Source organism: Triturus cristatus, chromosome 4_1 (genome assembly GCF_964204655.1).
Source record: "Triturus cristatus chromosome 4_1, aTriCri1.1, whole genome shotgun sequence".
NCBI lineage: Eukaryota > Metazoa > Chordata > Amphibia > Caudata > Salamandridae > Triturus > Triturus cristatus.
The window spans coordinates 102,218,759-102,234,388 of NC_140585.1; the positions used below are offsets into that span (position 1 = coordinate 102,218,759).

The window sequence follows — 15,630 nt, forward strand, 5'->3', positions numbered from 1 at the left end:
CATCAGGAGTAGGAAGACAGAGAGGGAGGAGGAGGGCGGGAGGAGTGGCCATCAGGAGTAGGAAGACAGAGAGGGAGGAGGAGGGCGGGAGGAGAGGCCATCAGGAGTAGGAAGACAGAGGGAGGAGGAGGGCGGGAGGAGAGGAGAGGCCATCAGGAGTAGGAAGACAGAGAGGGAGGAGGAGGGCGGGAGGAGAGGAGAGGCCATCAGGAGTAGGAAGACAGAGAGGGAGGAGGAGGGCGAGAGGAGAGGCCATCAGGAGTAGGAAGACAGAGAGGGAGGAGGGCGGGAGGAGAGGCCATCAGGAGTAGGAAGACAGAGAGGGAGGAGGGCGGGAGGAGAGGCCATCAGGAGTAGGAAGACAGAGAGGGAGGAGGAGGGCGGGAGGAGAGGCCATTAGGAGTAGGAAGACAGAGAGGGAGGAGGAGGGCGGGAGGAGAGGCCATCAGGAGTAGGAAGACAGAGAGGGAGGAGGAGGGCGGGAGGAGAGGCCATCAGGAGTAGGAAGACAGAGATGGAGGAGGAGGGCGGGAGGAGAGGAGCTGTGCCGTACTCAGTTGTTGATTATGGGATTGTTTTTCCCAGAGAGCTAAAGTGCCACGTGGCGCTATACTTTGATGAAAGCGCTAGCCAGTGACTATGAATAAACCGTCTCATATTACATGGAAATTAACCCAAACGATTCTAAAAACAACTGTAAGAAAGGAAACAGAAAGCCATTGGGTTGCTGGCAACATGGATAAAAAAATGGCAACGCTTACAGATCTCGCAAAGATGAGACCTTTTAGTTTTGCGACTGCTCGTAAGCGACTTACCAGGCTGACTCTAAACGCAAGGATAATTACGGTGTGTCTAAAGGAGCATGTGCAGCAAAAGCCAACAGTGCTTTGATAGAGGATCGGGGGACCGGGGTCACAGAGTGCTTTACAATATAAACAAGAAATAGGCTTCTTCCAGCGGGATATGAAAATACAAGTCTGCTGTTGAGAGTTTCTGCTGGAAGAAATCTGTTTTCAGATAGTCGGACAAATCAAACTGTAGGATGTTAATAGTGGCTAACTCGAGCCAGGAGGCAGAGCCAATTTAGCTGCATCTCCGCGTATGTCCGCCCCACTTAAGCAGCACTACAAAGACAGACTGAATATTTATTTTAATATATTTAAAAATATATATGTACAAAACATGGCTGTGTACTTGGCTGTACATCTGCGCCCATGGATCTTCACATAAAACCTCAACATAGTATTCTGCATTCAGATGCGCAACTAGACTCAAATTTCGGAGGAGGGGGGGATAAGAAAACATTTCGGGGTGGCTGATTCTTCAAGCAAAAGGCAGAGTGGAGCTGCAGGGCCTCTAAGCGGGGGGGGGGGGGGGACACATCAAAGCCTCATTAACAAGCAAAAGGTCTTTAAAAGACCTGTGAAGTGCTCGGGTGCGGCTCTGTGTGTGCCACACATGACAGGGGTGGGGCTGAGGTGGGAGCTGAAGCCCTTTGAGTCCAATGGGCGTTGCGCGCCTGTCTGCATTCCACTATCAGTCCTTCCGAAAGGATTGTTGCTTAATTGAGTTTAATGCAGGGCTTTTCCAGTATCCAGTCAGCCAAGTCTCTCCACAGTTAATTCCAGCAAGACTTTCCGAGGCTTGGGATATATACATTAAAGAAGTAAAAAGACAACTTAAAAAAGTAGCACAAAAACGCTTTTTTTTTTTTAAAACAAAATGTTAATTGCCAAACAGGTTAGGGGAGGGCTTTAAACAACAGGAGGGCCGGTAGAAAAATACAGATGAAACAGTGGAGTATGGAGATTGGGGCTGGTGAGGGTATTGGAGAACCACCGGGGTGAGAGAGAGGCAGTAGGTGGGGTTTCTGTAGACCCCAGGGTATGATGCAGCAACACGGTGTTGGGCAGAGAAGCGTTCAAGGGAGAGAGAGAAGAGCTATAAAACAATACACCCTCATGAAGTGCTTTCTAGATAAGAACAAGTTTTAAAAAAAGGAGGCAAGTGGTGCGCGTGCGGAGTTAATGCAAGCAGAGGTGATGAGAAGGGGGGAGATAAGGGAGGGGGAAGTGCAAGCAGAGGAGCCTCAATAAAGCTGACGAGAAGGGAGGGGGTAATGCAAACAAAGGAGCCTGATGAAAGCTGACGAGAAGGGAGGGGGGAGTGCGAGCAAAGGAGCCATTAGAACAAGCATTGGCATAGCCAATAGGTCTCGCCTTTGGGACCTTCTAAGTGTTTAGCTATGCAACAGTTGCATAACTAAATACTTATAAGGTCCCAAAATCGAGACCTATTGGCTATGCAGAGCGTCCATGCGGCCGCGAAAGTGATCGCGATCACGATCCGAAAATGAAAGTAATCGCGGTAAAGCGCGAAAATGAAAGTAATGGCGGTAAAGCGCGGCGCGCGCGCCCGCGCACATGCACTGTACCTCTAGGCTGGCCTGGTAGCACTTTTTGGAGCCCTCTCAATAAGTCTCGCCAGACCAGCGCATGCGCTGGGTCAGGCGAGACCTAAAAACCCAGATGGCAGCTGTGCACGTGCACGCTCTCGTGCACTCAAGCTTTAGGCCTGCAAAATCATGTGGGCAGCACTTTCAAAACCCGTATACTATATGCTCTCCGAGCAACGCATACGCGCTGGCTCAGCGAGACCTAAAAAGAAAGTGCTCACCCAGCAATTAGAAGGCACTATGTCACGCCGTGGAGTAAAAGATCCAATCCCGGTGAGCGTGGCCTAAAGCAGACAGGGTGGCAACCAGGAGGGTCTAAAAACCCTCCTGTGCAATGAACGAAGCATGTTTAGCATAATTACTGACGAAAACCGACGCACACCAACAACAATTGCAGGCGGAGCGGACACACGGCTTCGGAATCCGTATTGATTCCAAGAAGCCCTCGAATGATGAGAGCAGCGCATGCGCTGCTTTCCCCAGGCCGAGACCTAAAAATGGGGAAAAAGAATATGAGAGCAACAAGGGAGCCAGAAAATGGGAGGCCTATGGGCTGGCTGTATGTACTAAAGTATATACTAAAGTATGTACAAGAGGTCTCGATTGCTCGACCTAAAAACAAAACTGCGACTAAAAAAATCAAAATGTATGCGGAGTAATGAGGCTACGGCCTCGGTATCCAGAACCCAGCACTGTCAGAAGAAATCTGACATCCAGGGAGGAAGACGCAGGCATGATGGACACCCAAAAACACGAAACCGGAGATCGTATCTTGGAGGATTGCGGCGACTGAGTTACTGCCCGTCCATTGGCAACGACACCAGAGGCGAGCCGAGGGGATCACAGCGCCTTGAGGCACGGGAGATGTGGTCCGTCGGCTACGCTGCCGACTTTGGTGTTGGAAAACAGAGTTCGAGGACTTCGAGCCTCGAAGGCGCGTCCACATCATGTGATTCTGGGCAAATCACTTAGGGGCATATCAACAACAACCGGCGATAATTATCGCTCAGCGCTCTTAGCGTGAGGATAATTATCGCCGGCTAGCGTGAATTTTTATCGCTGAGATAGCGTGCTATTAGCAACGCTTATCTCAATAGCGATAAAAATCTACACGCTAACAGGCTAACGTGAGATTATCGCTGGAAACCCAGCGATAATCACACGTTACCTTGTTGATAGGGACAGGCAAACTTAGCCATGATATCCTCCTTCCATAGGATATCATGGCTAAGTCTGAAAATTAGCAGACGTAAAAAAGCAGCGTTAACCGCGGTTAGCGCTGCTTTTTTTGTCTCTAACAGGGTTAGCGACATTCTTGATAATAGGAGAAATGTCGCTTAGCGACATTTCTCCTATTATTTTACTCTGGAACGCCCCCTTTGCATCTCATTAGAGATGCAAGGGGAAGCTTAGAGTAAAAGGGTGCTAACATGCAAATTTGCGTGTTAGCACCCTGTTGTTGATAGGGTGCTAGTTTTATCTCTGCTTTTTTGGCTTTTAAAGCCAAACAAGCATTTGCAATGCAATAGGTCTCGCATTTGCGAGAGTTGGAGCTATTGGCAATGTACATGTGTTTTGACAACCTGCAAGCGATGTGTAAACATGCACTTTGTACTTATAGTCCTTGTTTACGAGAAGCAAGGCTGACAGTAAAAGAGGCGCAGTTACTGCCAGCCTTGCTTCTATTAAGCAACTACTATAAGCATAAAGTGCGTATTTACGGACTGCTTGTAGGTTTTGAAAACAAATAAATAAAAGACATTGTCATTTACAATGCCAATAGCTTAATCACTAGCAAATTCGAGACCTATTGCTTTTGAACATGCCTTGCAATTTAGGGGTTAACTAGGGCCTACCATTTCTAAATGACAACTGCCTTTCTTAAAGGTGAGGGAGGCTGCAGTTTGCCTACAAGCAGCTTACCGTGGCTAGGCTGTCTGTAGCAAAACCAAAAGCAACATACTGCTGCTGTGGTGCTTTAGTCCTCCTACAGAAAGGTACTGGCTCAAAAACTGTTTGCTTGCCCTTAATAAAGACGCATGCATTTTTCCCAAAATAAACAAAAATGCCAGGGGGCTAGTCCTGCTTACCCTACTGCCGCTTTAGTGAGGGAATGTTGCATAATGGCCAGAGCTGTCGACATGGGAACTGGGGAACCAGACTGAGTCTCGGCATCGCCTCAATATGCTGTGAGTCTGTGCAAATCACTTAATTTCCCTGGAGTTGTGCGGCATAGACAACTCGGGTTGCAGTGTTTTAGTGACTTTCGATCTGTTTGAGTGTGAATTATTTTTTTATTTTGATTTGCAAATTACTAGGAAGATGATAGATTATGTGGCACGTGCGGAAACTCGATAATGACACAGAAAAGACCACAGCCACAGAGCAGCATAATTCCAGTGGCCCTGCGTTTAAACCATCATTACCTAATAAATTAGTCCTTACTTCACTTGCTACAGTGTTAAGTGCCATGGGCCATACAAATGGCAAAATTCTGCTATACAAAAGCACTTAACATACGTGCACTAATTCAGGTTTTTCTTGTCAAAAGCAATATGAGGTTCACATCTCAATTCGCTCCATAAGCATCTCTCTCTGATAGTGGTCGCTACAAAAGACCCAATTCAACAGAACTCATTGAGTCGACCTTCCAAGGATGAAAGTCTAGGATGTCCCTGCTGAGAGAGTCAAACTTCTGACCTTCAAATTACACGCAGATCTCTGCAACAGGCACACGAACCCACGGAGCAAATCTGGTGAGTACCTCCTGCACACTGATGGCGCTTGGTCCCTGGCCCGTCCTGTGACGCAAGGTCACAGGCTGAGAGAGAACATCAGGAGTGCACTGAGAACAGGTAAAGTGACACCTGCAGCCCTATGTGTGTGTGCGCTAGTGCCTGTGTGGGCCTGTATATGTTGTGCTGACTTCAAAGAGAACGCTTTCCGCTTATGAGTGCATTTTTATCGCTGTCTGCATCACTTTCGCTGCTTTTTCTTCACACTTAGCTCCTACCCAGCACCTTGGGTCTCACTGTCTTCGCTTTGAAAGCATTACGCTTTTTTTTCTCTCTCATGTGTCTCATTCTCACAGCTTTCTCCTCTAGTATTCAATAACCCGTTTTTTATTTTTATTTATGGCTCTTTGTCATAGACTCGTTTTGACAGTAAAATTCTACACAGAGCTCAAACATTTGGCTGCAAAGCGCTCAAAGCTGCCCAAACGGATAATAATAGCAGCACATCAACACTCTAGTGGGGTGCTCAGGGAAACAAAAGAGGAAGGGGTTTAGGGTGGGTGCATAGTGGGAGTGTAACTCAGTGAGCGATACAAAGACAAACAACCCTAAAAAATGCTGGTTGTTTAGTGAGAGAGGATGTGGTATACTATTCAGAGCTGCTGCCTTTGGAATTGGGGAACCGGGTTCGATTCGAGGCTGGCCCCGTCCATACAAAAAAAACATTAACGCAGAGACATGCCCACCTGAAAAATGTAAATAAAAGAATGACGAACGCTGTAAACAAATGCCTTAAGTTTATTAGCAATACAGGCAATCGGAAGTGTGAACCCGTACAGACGACATTTCAAACACACGTACAGAACAAAATAAACCAGAGACAGCTGAAGCTGTGAACAGGAAGATGGTGCATTAAGCGCTTCTTAGGATATAAGCGAAAGAGAAAGCTACCAGTGCAGCGCCCATCTTAGATAGAAAACCGCTCCATACTGGCAATGGGTTAACACGTACAGGAAGAAAAGACCACATCAAAGAAAACAAGGCGCGAGGGGCGGGTGGTGATGAGGGGGGGCGACAACACCGAGGAAAGCGGCCGTACAACACTGAGCGGCCGTGCATATTAAACGTATGCGTGAACCAGGCGCCATGGCAAAAAAACAACAAAGTAGTCCGTAAGTTAAAAGATACAGCCCTGCAGTGCAACTTAACTGTAGTTGGTCGGTGCTGCTTCCTTCAAAAACGGAAGTGATGTATCGCATCCACAGCCAACCATAAGCCTGCTAACAAAAGCAATGCCACAGTTAACCAATTGCAAGCAGCAGGAGAAATTACCCTCAATATTGTATTTACTACAGGTCTTGCGACAGCGCATGCGCTGTCTAGGCTCGACCTAAAAAGCAGAGATAAAGCCCTTGTTGATATGCCCCTTTATCTCCCTGTGCCTGAATATGTCATGTAAATACAGCGCTCCAATACCTTCGGGTAAAAAACTGCGGCGGGGCCGCCAGCAGCTGCGGGGTGAAGAGCACCCCAACTCCCGCAAAACGGGTCCCACTAGTGCAGGGATTACAGTGGCAATGAGTGCATTCTGAAATTAAAAAACAATCGCTCTCAGCCAGTATTTTCTTTTTCATCTCGGGGAGTGTAGGGAGCGCTTCCAAAAGTTTTGCCGAACCCATGACAAAAAAAGCGTTGGCAAAGCTAAATGGCTGGAGCCGCCGCCAGATTAAATGACTTTGGCAGTGCTTGTTTTATCGGCGATCAAAGGCACCGCTGAGAAAGCTAGGGTTATTTACGAGCCTAAAACGTCGACACTGTATCCAGCTCCACCGAGCAGCGGAAAATACAGAATGAAACTAATGACCCCACTTTTATGGGCGCTCAGCTCGGGGCCTATGTGTGTGCGGGGCTGGTCAGTTTCAGAAGCAGCCAATGGGAGTCAGCGGGTCGTCAGCCAATCCGAGGCCGCGATGCCACACCCACCACCCGGCTTCGGGTGCCACTGAGGACAGAGACCTCGATCGACCCTGGGTAGGAGAGACCGGCGGAGGGGGTCTAAGAAGAGTCATGGCGCTTTGCTGCGTTTCCGGCTTCCAGCTGCTATATGGCCGAGCCTCGGCGCCTGTCCGGGGGCTGCTGCTCGGGAGAGTGAAGCTGCACCGGCTGGTGCAGTCCCGGCGCGTGGCAGGTACACATTCCAATGGAACGACTCCGGTTCTGGTTGTATCTGTAGTGAAGTCCTGGCAGAGTTCACGTGGGCTGTGAGCAGAAGGGCTTGATCTTGAAACCCCAAGCTTCATGGAAACCACAAACACGGGTGCACTTAGCCAAAACTTGGGATCTGTTGTGTTTGTGCAGGCTGTTATATGTGTGTTTCTCTGCCCGGCCCGAGCACTGGTCCTAACAACTCCAGCACAAGTCTGAAAGTGATCAGCAGCAGCCCATTACTTTTTGACAATTCAGGAATACCTCTGGCGTCTTTCATCTTCAACATTCTTCCTTTTTTTTTTTTTTTAATATCCTTTAGCGCTTTTTGAGGGCGCAGGCAATGTCTCGGGCTGAAAAAAACCCTATCCTTCGAACACATGCAAAATTTAAACACGCATTGGTAACGCCAATAGGTCTTGTTGAGAGCTATTTGCTTTGTCAGTGTGTTTTACTCATGTACAGCAGCACGTGGGTGTAAGTAAAATCTTATTTTTTTTTTTAAAAGGTGTGTTGGCGGGATTTATAAAGCGCATTACTGCCCGGAGGCGTCTAAGCGCCATTCAGTAATCAGTTCCAGCTAAGAGCGTTGTGGGACCGCTAAATTACCAGGACCTGAACAGCCAGGTCTTTGCAGCTTTTCTGAAGGCAAGCAGACTGGGTGCTGTTTTTATGCAGAGAGGCAGTGTGTTCCATGCTTTGCATGCTTCAAGCACAATGAGTTTGCCACCCCACCGTATTCGTACTAGATAAAAGCTTGGTAGTACCGCTAATTTAGCATTTACCCAGCGAAGATATTAGGCAGGGAGATTCCATTTAAAGCTATGATTTCGAAAACCAGGGCCGAGATCATGAAGGGCCTTATAGGCTAGACACAGCGCCTTATAGGTGATTCTTTGTTTAATTGTAAGCCAGTGCAGGTTTTTTATATCCCGAGACACTGAGCAGAATTTGGGAATCTTTAGCAAAAGTCTAGCTGCAGCCTTTTGGAGGCCCTGAAGTTTATTAATATTGAACTTGTGAGTAGTTAAAAGTAGACTGGTCGCTTAGTCTATTTTGGATCGGATTAAAGACGTGATTAATGTCTTTTGCAATTAGTCAGGTATAAAAGTCATGATCTTTTTGATTATTCGGAGGGTGTTTAAAAGTGGGTGACATGAGCTTATTTACCAGATCTATAAAGTTCCTTTTATTGTCAGTGTTCACTCCCAGATTGTGAGCCTTTTCCACTGGGGGAGTGATAGAACCCATGATAGCTGGCCAGGCTGATGGGACCCAAAAAGATGATTGTGGTCCAAAAAGTAGGACTTCTGTTTTTCCTGAGTTCAATTTAAGGCAGTTAGAATCCATCCACCCGTGGACAGCCAGCATGCAAACATGAAATCTAAGCCCTGTGCCTGCCTCGTTTTTTTAGGTCTCGCCTTGGCAGCACATGCGCTGTCTCAGCGAGACCTAAAGTAATCTATATGTTGGGTGAAATTTCATGTTATTTGTCTTTCCTCTTGCTATTGGCTCAGTGGTGGCACTATTGTTGTAAGGTCCTTTTCTGTTGGCTCTTAGTGATTTTCTAACTTACGTGTAGTCCCGATACAGCGGTGCCTAACTACAGTGTTCTTTCACTCTGCTTGCACTTCTTTTCATTGAAGTGCAGTGTGGTATCTGGTGGTTAGCACTGTGTCGCCAGCCTTTGTAATTGGATCCCTTCGAGCATGCTAGCTATTTAGTTTCGTTTTAACGAGCGAGCCAAAATCCATCAGAGTCTTTTGAGCACGCTGGCTCTCGGCTGTTATTGCAACACTGTATCGGGAGGACTTTTCTTTGCTGGACATTTGAATAACCTGATTTATTATACATTTAGAGCTATTTAGTTTCATTTTATTAACGAGCAAGGACCGTTTGTTTTTATTGCAACACTGTATCAGGAGGACTTAATTTCATTAGGAACAGGAGTGGTCCCGGAACAGCCATGCTTGTCTCACTAAGAGGCAGCTGGAGTCAGAATCGATCAAATGTATTTATTTCCATAGGACATTAATGAATGGGGAGTCAGCGCTCTGACTCGAACCTGCTTCACGCAAACTCCAAAGCCAGGAACATTTGCTTAAAGCTACAACTTTGCCCGCAAGAAGGGAAGCGTTTTGACTATTTGTCCAGGAAACGTTTCATTATTTGACCCCTATTTGCATAGGAACAGTACTGGCTGCGTGTAGCTATGTTTTCATTTTGGTTATATATATGGCTGCGGTGAACGGCGTAGAAACATGCCAGTTTGGCGGAACAGTATGCTAACATCTACAAATTGCCTTAGTGGTGTCAATCGGGCTCTCCTTTTTCACCGTCATCCGAGGGGAAGAAATATATGTTACCTTTGCAGCATTTCAGCCCTAAAGTTTTGCACCGTTTTACCTAGCCACTAGTTACATTACACAAACTAAACGTTAGCGTTTTTTTTTTTAAGACAGGCTATGACTCAAACCTGCTTCGGTGCACTAATCGGAATAGCAAAATGCTAGTTAGGCGGTACACTATGGTGAACATTGAATTTGAGCTTAAGCATTTTAATTATTACCGTTTATTTATTACATATGCCTCACACGTTTAAACCTTAGTGCTTTCATTTAGGTGCACACAGGGGCTTCTGCTAGCAAGATATCTGCCAATAAGGTTCGTTATGTATATTTAACAGCCTACTACATCACAAGCTGGTGGTGTTGGGGGGTTGTGGATTTTAAGCATTGAATGATATCGTACTGCTTAATTTGTGCCGAAGAAATACTGGGTTTCTGAAAGTTCAAAGCTTTACCCAGTACGTTTGTAGAAAATTTATAAACTAATTCTTGCTAAAGAGGTTTGGTTACCTTTTGCGAGCTGTACATCAAATGCTTTTATTTTAGATAGTTGCCGGCGTGCCGATAGTGTGAACACCGCTTTACCGTCCTGCTGTGCTTGTTCGGCATCCCACAGATGCTACCTACGAATAGATTGCGATCTGTCTCGCTCTGCTTGTTAGCGCTTCATTAGCCTGACCTTGTTTCCTTTCTAAAGTGTAGATTTTTACTCTGAAACATCACACTATAGCAGACTTTCTGTTTGCTTTTAGCCCCCGAAAACCACGTCTTCAGACGGAACACTTTAGGCTTTAGCCTTTAGTGGGGGTTCGAATGTTGTCTACAATTATAGCATGGTGAGCTAGTGCTGTGGCTTGAGCCTGCTCCCTTCCAAATTTAAAGTTGGCATCTTTGGTCTTATGATACAAATTTGACCCTAAGAACTAAAACATTTTAATTATTTTTACAACGAAGGATTATTTTTTTAACGTATTTTTGTGCAGGCATTACATTTATTACGAAGCCAATACTCGTGTGTTTTTGGGTAACTGGAATCAAACTAATGTACGTCTTTTTAAAAGTGTAGTGCACTACAAGTTGGTTTTGGACGGGGAGGTGGTGTTTTTGAGCACGTAATACTATTTTACTGCTTTGAGTACAATAAATGCCGTTTCTTTGTTGATGCAAACACTTTACATAGTGAATTTTTACCAGAATATAATGATTAGCAACAAAACAGGTTTCATAGCTTTTACCATGTGATAGTTGCCGAGATTTGTTTTTTTAGTTCATTTTCCTGCCTACGTGTGAGCACCAGTTTAGCATCCTTCTGTGGTCAATTAGCATCCTACAGATGCAGCCCCGAAGGAGATTACCATCTGTTTCGCTAGTGTTTGTTGCTTTGAATTAGCGTCTCCGAGTTTCCTTCCTTAAGTGCTGGATTTGGCACTCGAACATCATATCACATCACATTTGAAGTTGATTGTTAAAACTACCAGACCCAGAATTCCTCGATTTCCCATTTAAGGAGTGATTGAAATAAAAGAGGGAATACGCTGGTGGTTCATGCTTGCCTTTTCATTTGAATTACAGACCGCCCATGAAGAAGGGCGGATGGCCTGAAACGCGTCGGCGGTGAATTCGAGGAGCCAGCGTGTGTGTGGAATGTGGGCTGCCCTGGGTTTGTGCCTCCACCCGTGGGGTAACTTTATTGTGATATATATATATATATATATATATATATATATATATATATATACACACATGTAAATGCATACATACAAATGCATATATATCTGCATACATATGCATATATATCAAGGAATTTGGCAATAGATGCACAAATATACACCTATAGATATGTGTATATATCTGTGCACATATATTTAAAGGCATACATATTTCAAGAAATATGCATATCGACTTACGTACATATATATACATCGACATGTATATCAAAATGAACATATATACATATGTATGTATATCAATCAACCTATATTTCAATATCTACATATATATCTAAAAAATATATATATATATATATATAAATATGCAATTATAAATGCATATATTTATATGTGACAGAAAATAGAATTTATATATGTATGTATATATTTTTAAAACCATACATATATAAATACTTATATGACAAACTATATACATCGGCATATATATATATATAAATTCACATATAAATGCATACATATGCATAGATACTAATATATATGCATACGTACTTATGTGCATCAATATGCATCAATATGTATAGAAATTAGCACATATATACACAGGCATATACACACAATTTACAAACACATTTAATTTAACTTGCACTAAAGAGAGACCTATTGCATTTTCAATGCTTGTTTTTCCTATGGATACACCAGCGCTGGCCACGTCATTAGGGTGAAGCCTACCAGAAAGTGCAGCTTTCTGGTTTGCTAACAAAACCTTTGGGACATACAGAAAGTTTCTCGAGGAATTAATTCTGCCCATTGCTTACCATTAGCTTTTTGGTTTGTAACTCACATTTACTTGCTTTCTGTTTGCTGACTATATTAGGTTGAGCATGCACTCTTGCATGTGAGACTCTTGTGTCTAATAATGGGCTTGGAACCTTCAATGTCAGAGATTAAGTGGTTTGCCCAGTTCACAGGATGCTGGGAGTCATTGCTGAGACTCGAACCCGGTTCCCCAGAATTGAGGTCGACCGCCCTAGCCATTAGGCTACATCCTCTTGGTGCTAGCGCAATCTAAATTCACCTGGTATCTATAATTGGTGTTCTTTCGCTGCTCGCACTGTGATTGAGGTACTATTTTTTTAATTTATTTTATTTATTGAATCTGTTTCATGATGTTACATTTTCCAATGTAGTCACAGAGCAAAGGCAGTGTGAAAAAAGTAAACGGAGTGCACAGCAACATGGCCCATCCGTCCACCATAGCGTGTAAGCTCCCCTGTCCGTCAACTCTAAATATTCCCCGTCAACTCTAAATATTCCCTGCACCGTTCCTACGGTGCGCGAGGCAAGAAGCTGGAGGTGTGTATATAGGAACCATGAACAAAAGAGGGAGTGAAGAGGTACGATAAGCTGTGGACTCAGCCTCCTCCATATAGTGCAAAAAAAACACAAAGTCCACCCTTCATACATATAAAATACTGTCCTGTCAGGGATTGTTCTAAACAAAGTGTGAGAAATCAGTACGCTTTCCAAAGGGTGTATAGGAAAACAATGTTTTGTTAAAATAATCCTCACCCGTCAAAAGTTCCCTGCGGGTCAGGGCGAGCTAAAACCGACGGAGACATGGGAGCACTTATTAGTGAAGGGATTCTATGTGTAGGTGTGAGAGTGTAAGGGCCAGCATCTAATGTAGTGAGTTTTAAAATACCTGGTTGTGTGAAAACTAAATGTTAATACCCCCTGTAGCTGGTATTAGTAAAAAGGGGGAAGGAGGAATGTATGCCATAATGAGCTGTTACCTCCCTGGTCTACATGTTTCGAAGCTTTCCCCTAGGCTTCTTCTTCAGGACCAAAGCGGTTGATCCCTTCTGCCACTCTAGAGAGAACCTATGTGGTCTGCCTGATCAATGTCAAGGTCTAATGTGCATATTATAAATATGCGTCCATACAATACCTAATTTGGTACGTTCCTGAGAACAATCGGGAAGGGTAGAGTAAAAGGTAATTAAGATTGCGATATATATAATCCGTAAAGAAACCATATCACCAAACTTGTGGAAGGTCAAATAGTGATATATTTTCACTTGTGCACAACTCTTCTTTGTCAGATTCACGTGGGTGCGGTGCTGCCCTTAATTCTCATGACAGCCAAGTCATTACAAGACGAATAACAAAAAACACACACTCTAGATGAGTCGTAATCTCAGAGAAATCGATTCCATATATGATGCTCTTGTCATACTATCGATGTGATAACTAGAAAACAAGGGACCTCATGTGACTCTCGTATGTAAAACATTTAGTGAGTTACTTAGGAAAAAATATGATCAGGTAATGTACCTTGTTGGTGACTGACTAAGGCCCCATGAGCTTAAACACAGGAGGGAAGGAACTCTTGTAGTCAAACACTGTGGGAAGAAAATTGTTCGATATTGTAAATGAGAATGCACAAAAAATACCTCATAATTGGGAAATACTCGTTGCCCAGGGGATCGGCTGTGCCGCACTTACATCATCAAAGCTGCTCTCTCACCCAAGCAATGCATACCCGTGGCTCCGATGAACGAGGTTTGTTTGCGGAGAGCCGGTTTAAGTATCCATCGTCTTCTGTATTCAACCCTCGTGTGCACCTGAATACTGGACCACTAAGTGCTCAAGATGGCCACCAGTTGGTGGCAAGACTTGCTCCCCATGCAGGCACTTCCCTGTGTAGTGCTCATGCGCTCCAGAAAACTAGAAGGTATCCTGCTCAATTTGTCCGCCTCGTTGTGGCGATACTACTTGATTGAGTCATTGAAGCTGACTTGAGTTTGAGGTAGTGCTCCGAACGTTCTGGCAAAAAAGGAGTGGGGGAATTAATGATTAAGGAAAAATTAAAGAAAATTGCCAATGAACGGAGAAATGAAACGGGTAAAAAAATATACAGGATATTTGGCTGAAGTTAGCCAGAGGTCAAACCTACAGGTGTACGTTTTATAGAACCTCTTAATGTTCAGCAAAAAATAACTACAAGGTCAAATACCAGTACACAAAAGGATAAATAAAATATGTAAAAAGGAATTAGTCCTGTTGGTAAGGGGTAGGTAGAACCTCTTCATTTTCAAAGAAAAAGTTGCTATGAGTACTCACTCATACCAATAGTGAGAAATGAAGGTTAAAAAATCATTTTTTTTTGTACTAGGTTCTTAACAATGAAAGTAGAGGTCGAAATATCCAGTGTTTCTCAGATCCCTCAAGGAGGGCGTTGCTGCTGACATTGGTGGGTAAAGTAACAATACGCAGGGTTAGTTCACAGAGTGTCTACTTAAGTTGCCCCCAGGGAATGTCATCGTTGAGGCCCTTATTATGTGTGCCCAGGTGAAATACCCAGTGCTGTTCTTTCTCAAACAGTATAGCTTCATTGCGTACTGGCTCAATGACTGTCCATTGTAGGTCCAGTATTGTGTGATGTGTTTCCATGTAGTGTGCTGACATTTTTCTTGTTGCTCTTTTGCATGTGACGCTACTTCTGTGTTCACCAATGCGTGTTTTGACAGGGCATGTGGTCATCCCGATATAGTGTAGACTGCATGGGCAGTTGATCATGTAGATCACGTTTTTGCTGTTACAGTTCGTGAAACGACGTTGTTCCCCCTTCGTGTCGTCATTAAATATATTGTCTTTGCTCCTTGTGGTTAGATGACATACACTGCAGTGCCTGCTGGGATGATGGCCCATCAGGGGTGGGAGTAGACTGTTTTGTGCCCCCTCTTTTGTTGTTTTTCGTGGCCATGTGTGCACCACCATGTCTCTCAAACTCCTGCCTCTTCTGTGAGAAAATATCGGCTTAGGAAAATTCAGGGGCACACAGTTGAGTGTGTGCTGCCAATATTTATTAATTATTTTGGGCGCTTGGTTGGAGCCAGTGTTGAATGTTGTAATACATATTGGTCTCTCTTCCTTGGTTTTCTGGGGTGCAGGTTCCAGAAGAGCGTCTCTGTGATTGTTCCTAGCTCATTTAAGGGCCTTGTTCACCACTCTGGTTGGGTAATTTCTTTTCTCCAATTTTTTTCCCAAATCCTCTGCCTGGTCTTTAAATCCTTCAAATTTGAACAGTTCCTCCTGAGTCGCAAAAACTGGCCGTATGGGAGGTTTTCCCACAGATGCCGCGGATGGAAACTGTCATAGAGGAGAAGACCGTTTTTAGCTGTGGCTTTGAAATGTGTCGTGGTTATCAAGCTGCC

The 15,630-nt window shown here is 44.5% G+C and overlaps 1 protein-coding gene across 1 annotated transcript in view; it reads left to right on the forward strand.

Moving 5' to 3' along the window:
* The first annotated feature begins 7,175 nt into the window (after positions 1-7,175).
* The window catches only part of LOC146839652 (bile acid-CoA:amino acid N-acyltransferase-like), a 116,618-nt gene continuing 108,163 nt past the window's right edge, over positions 7,176-15,630 (forward strand). The window contains exon 1 of the mRNA XM_085651745.1: positions 7,176-7,378. Within this exon, the coding sequence (XP_085507871.1) occupies positions 7,258-7,378 (121 nt within the window). The 5' untranslated portion in view covers positions 7,176-7,257. The remainder of the gene's footprint in view (positions 7,379-15,630) is intronic.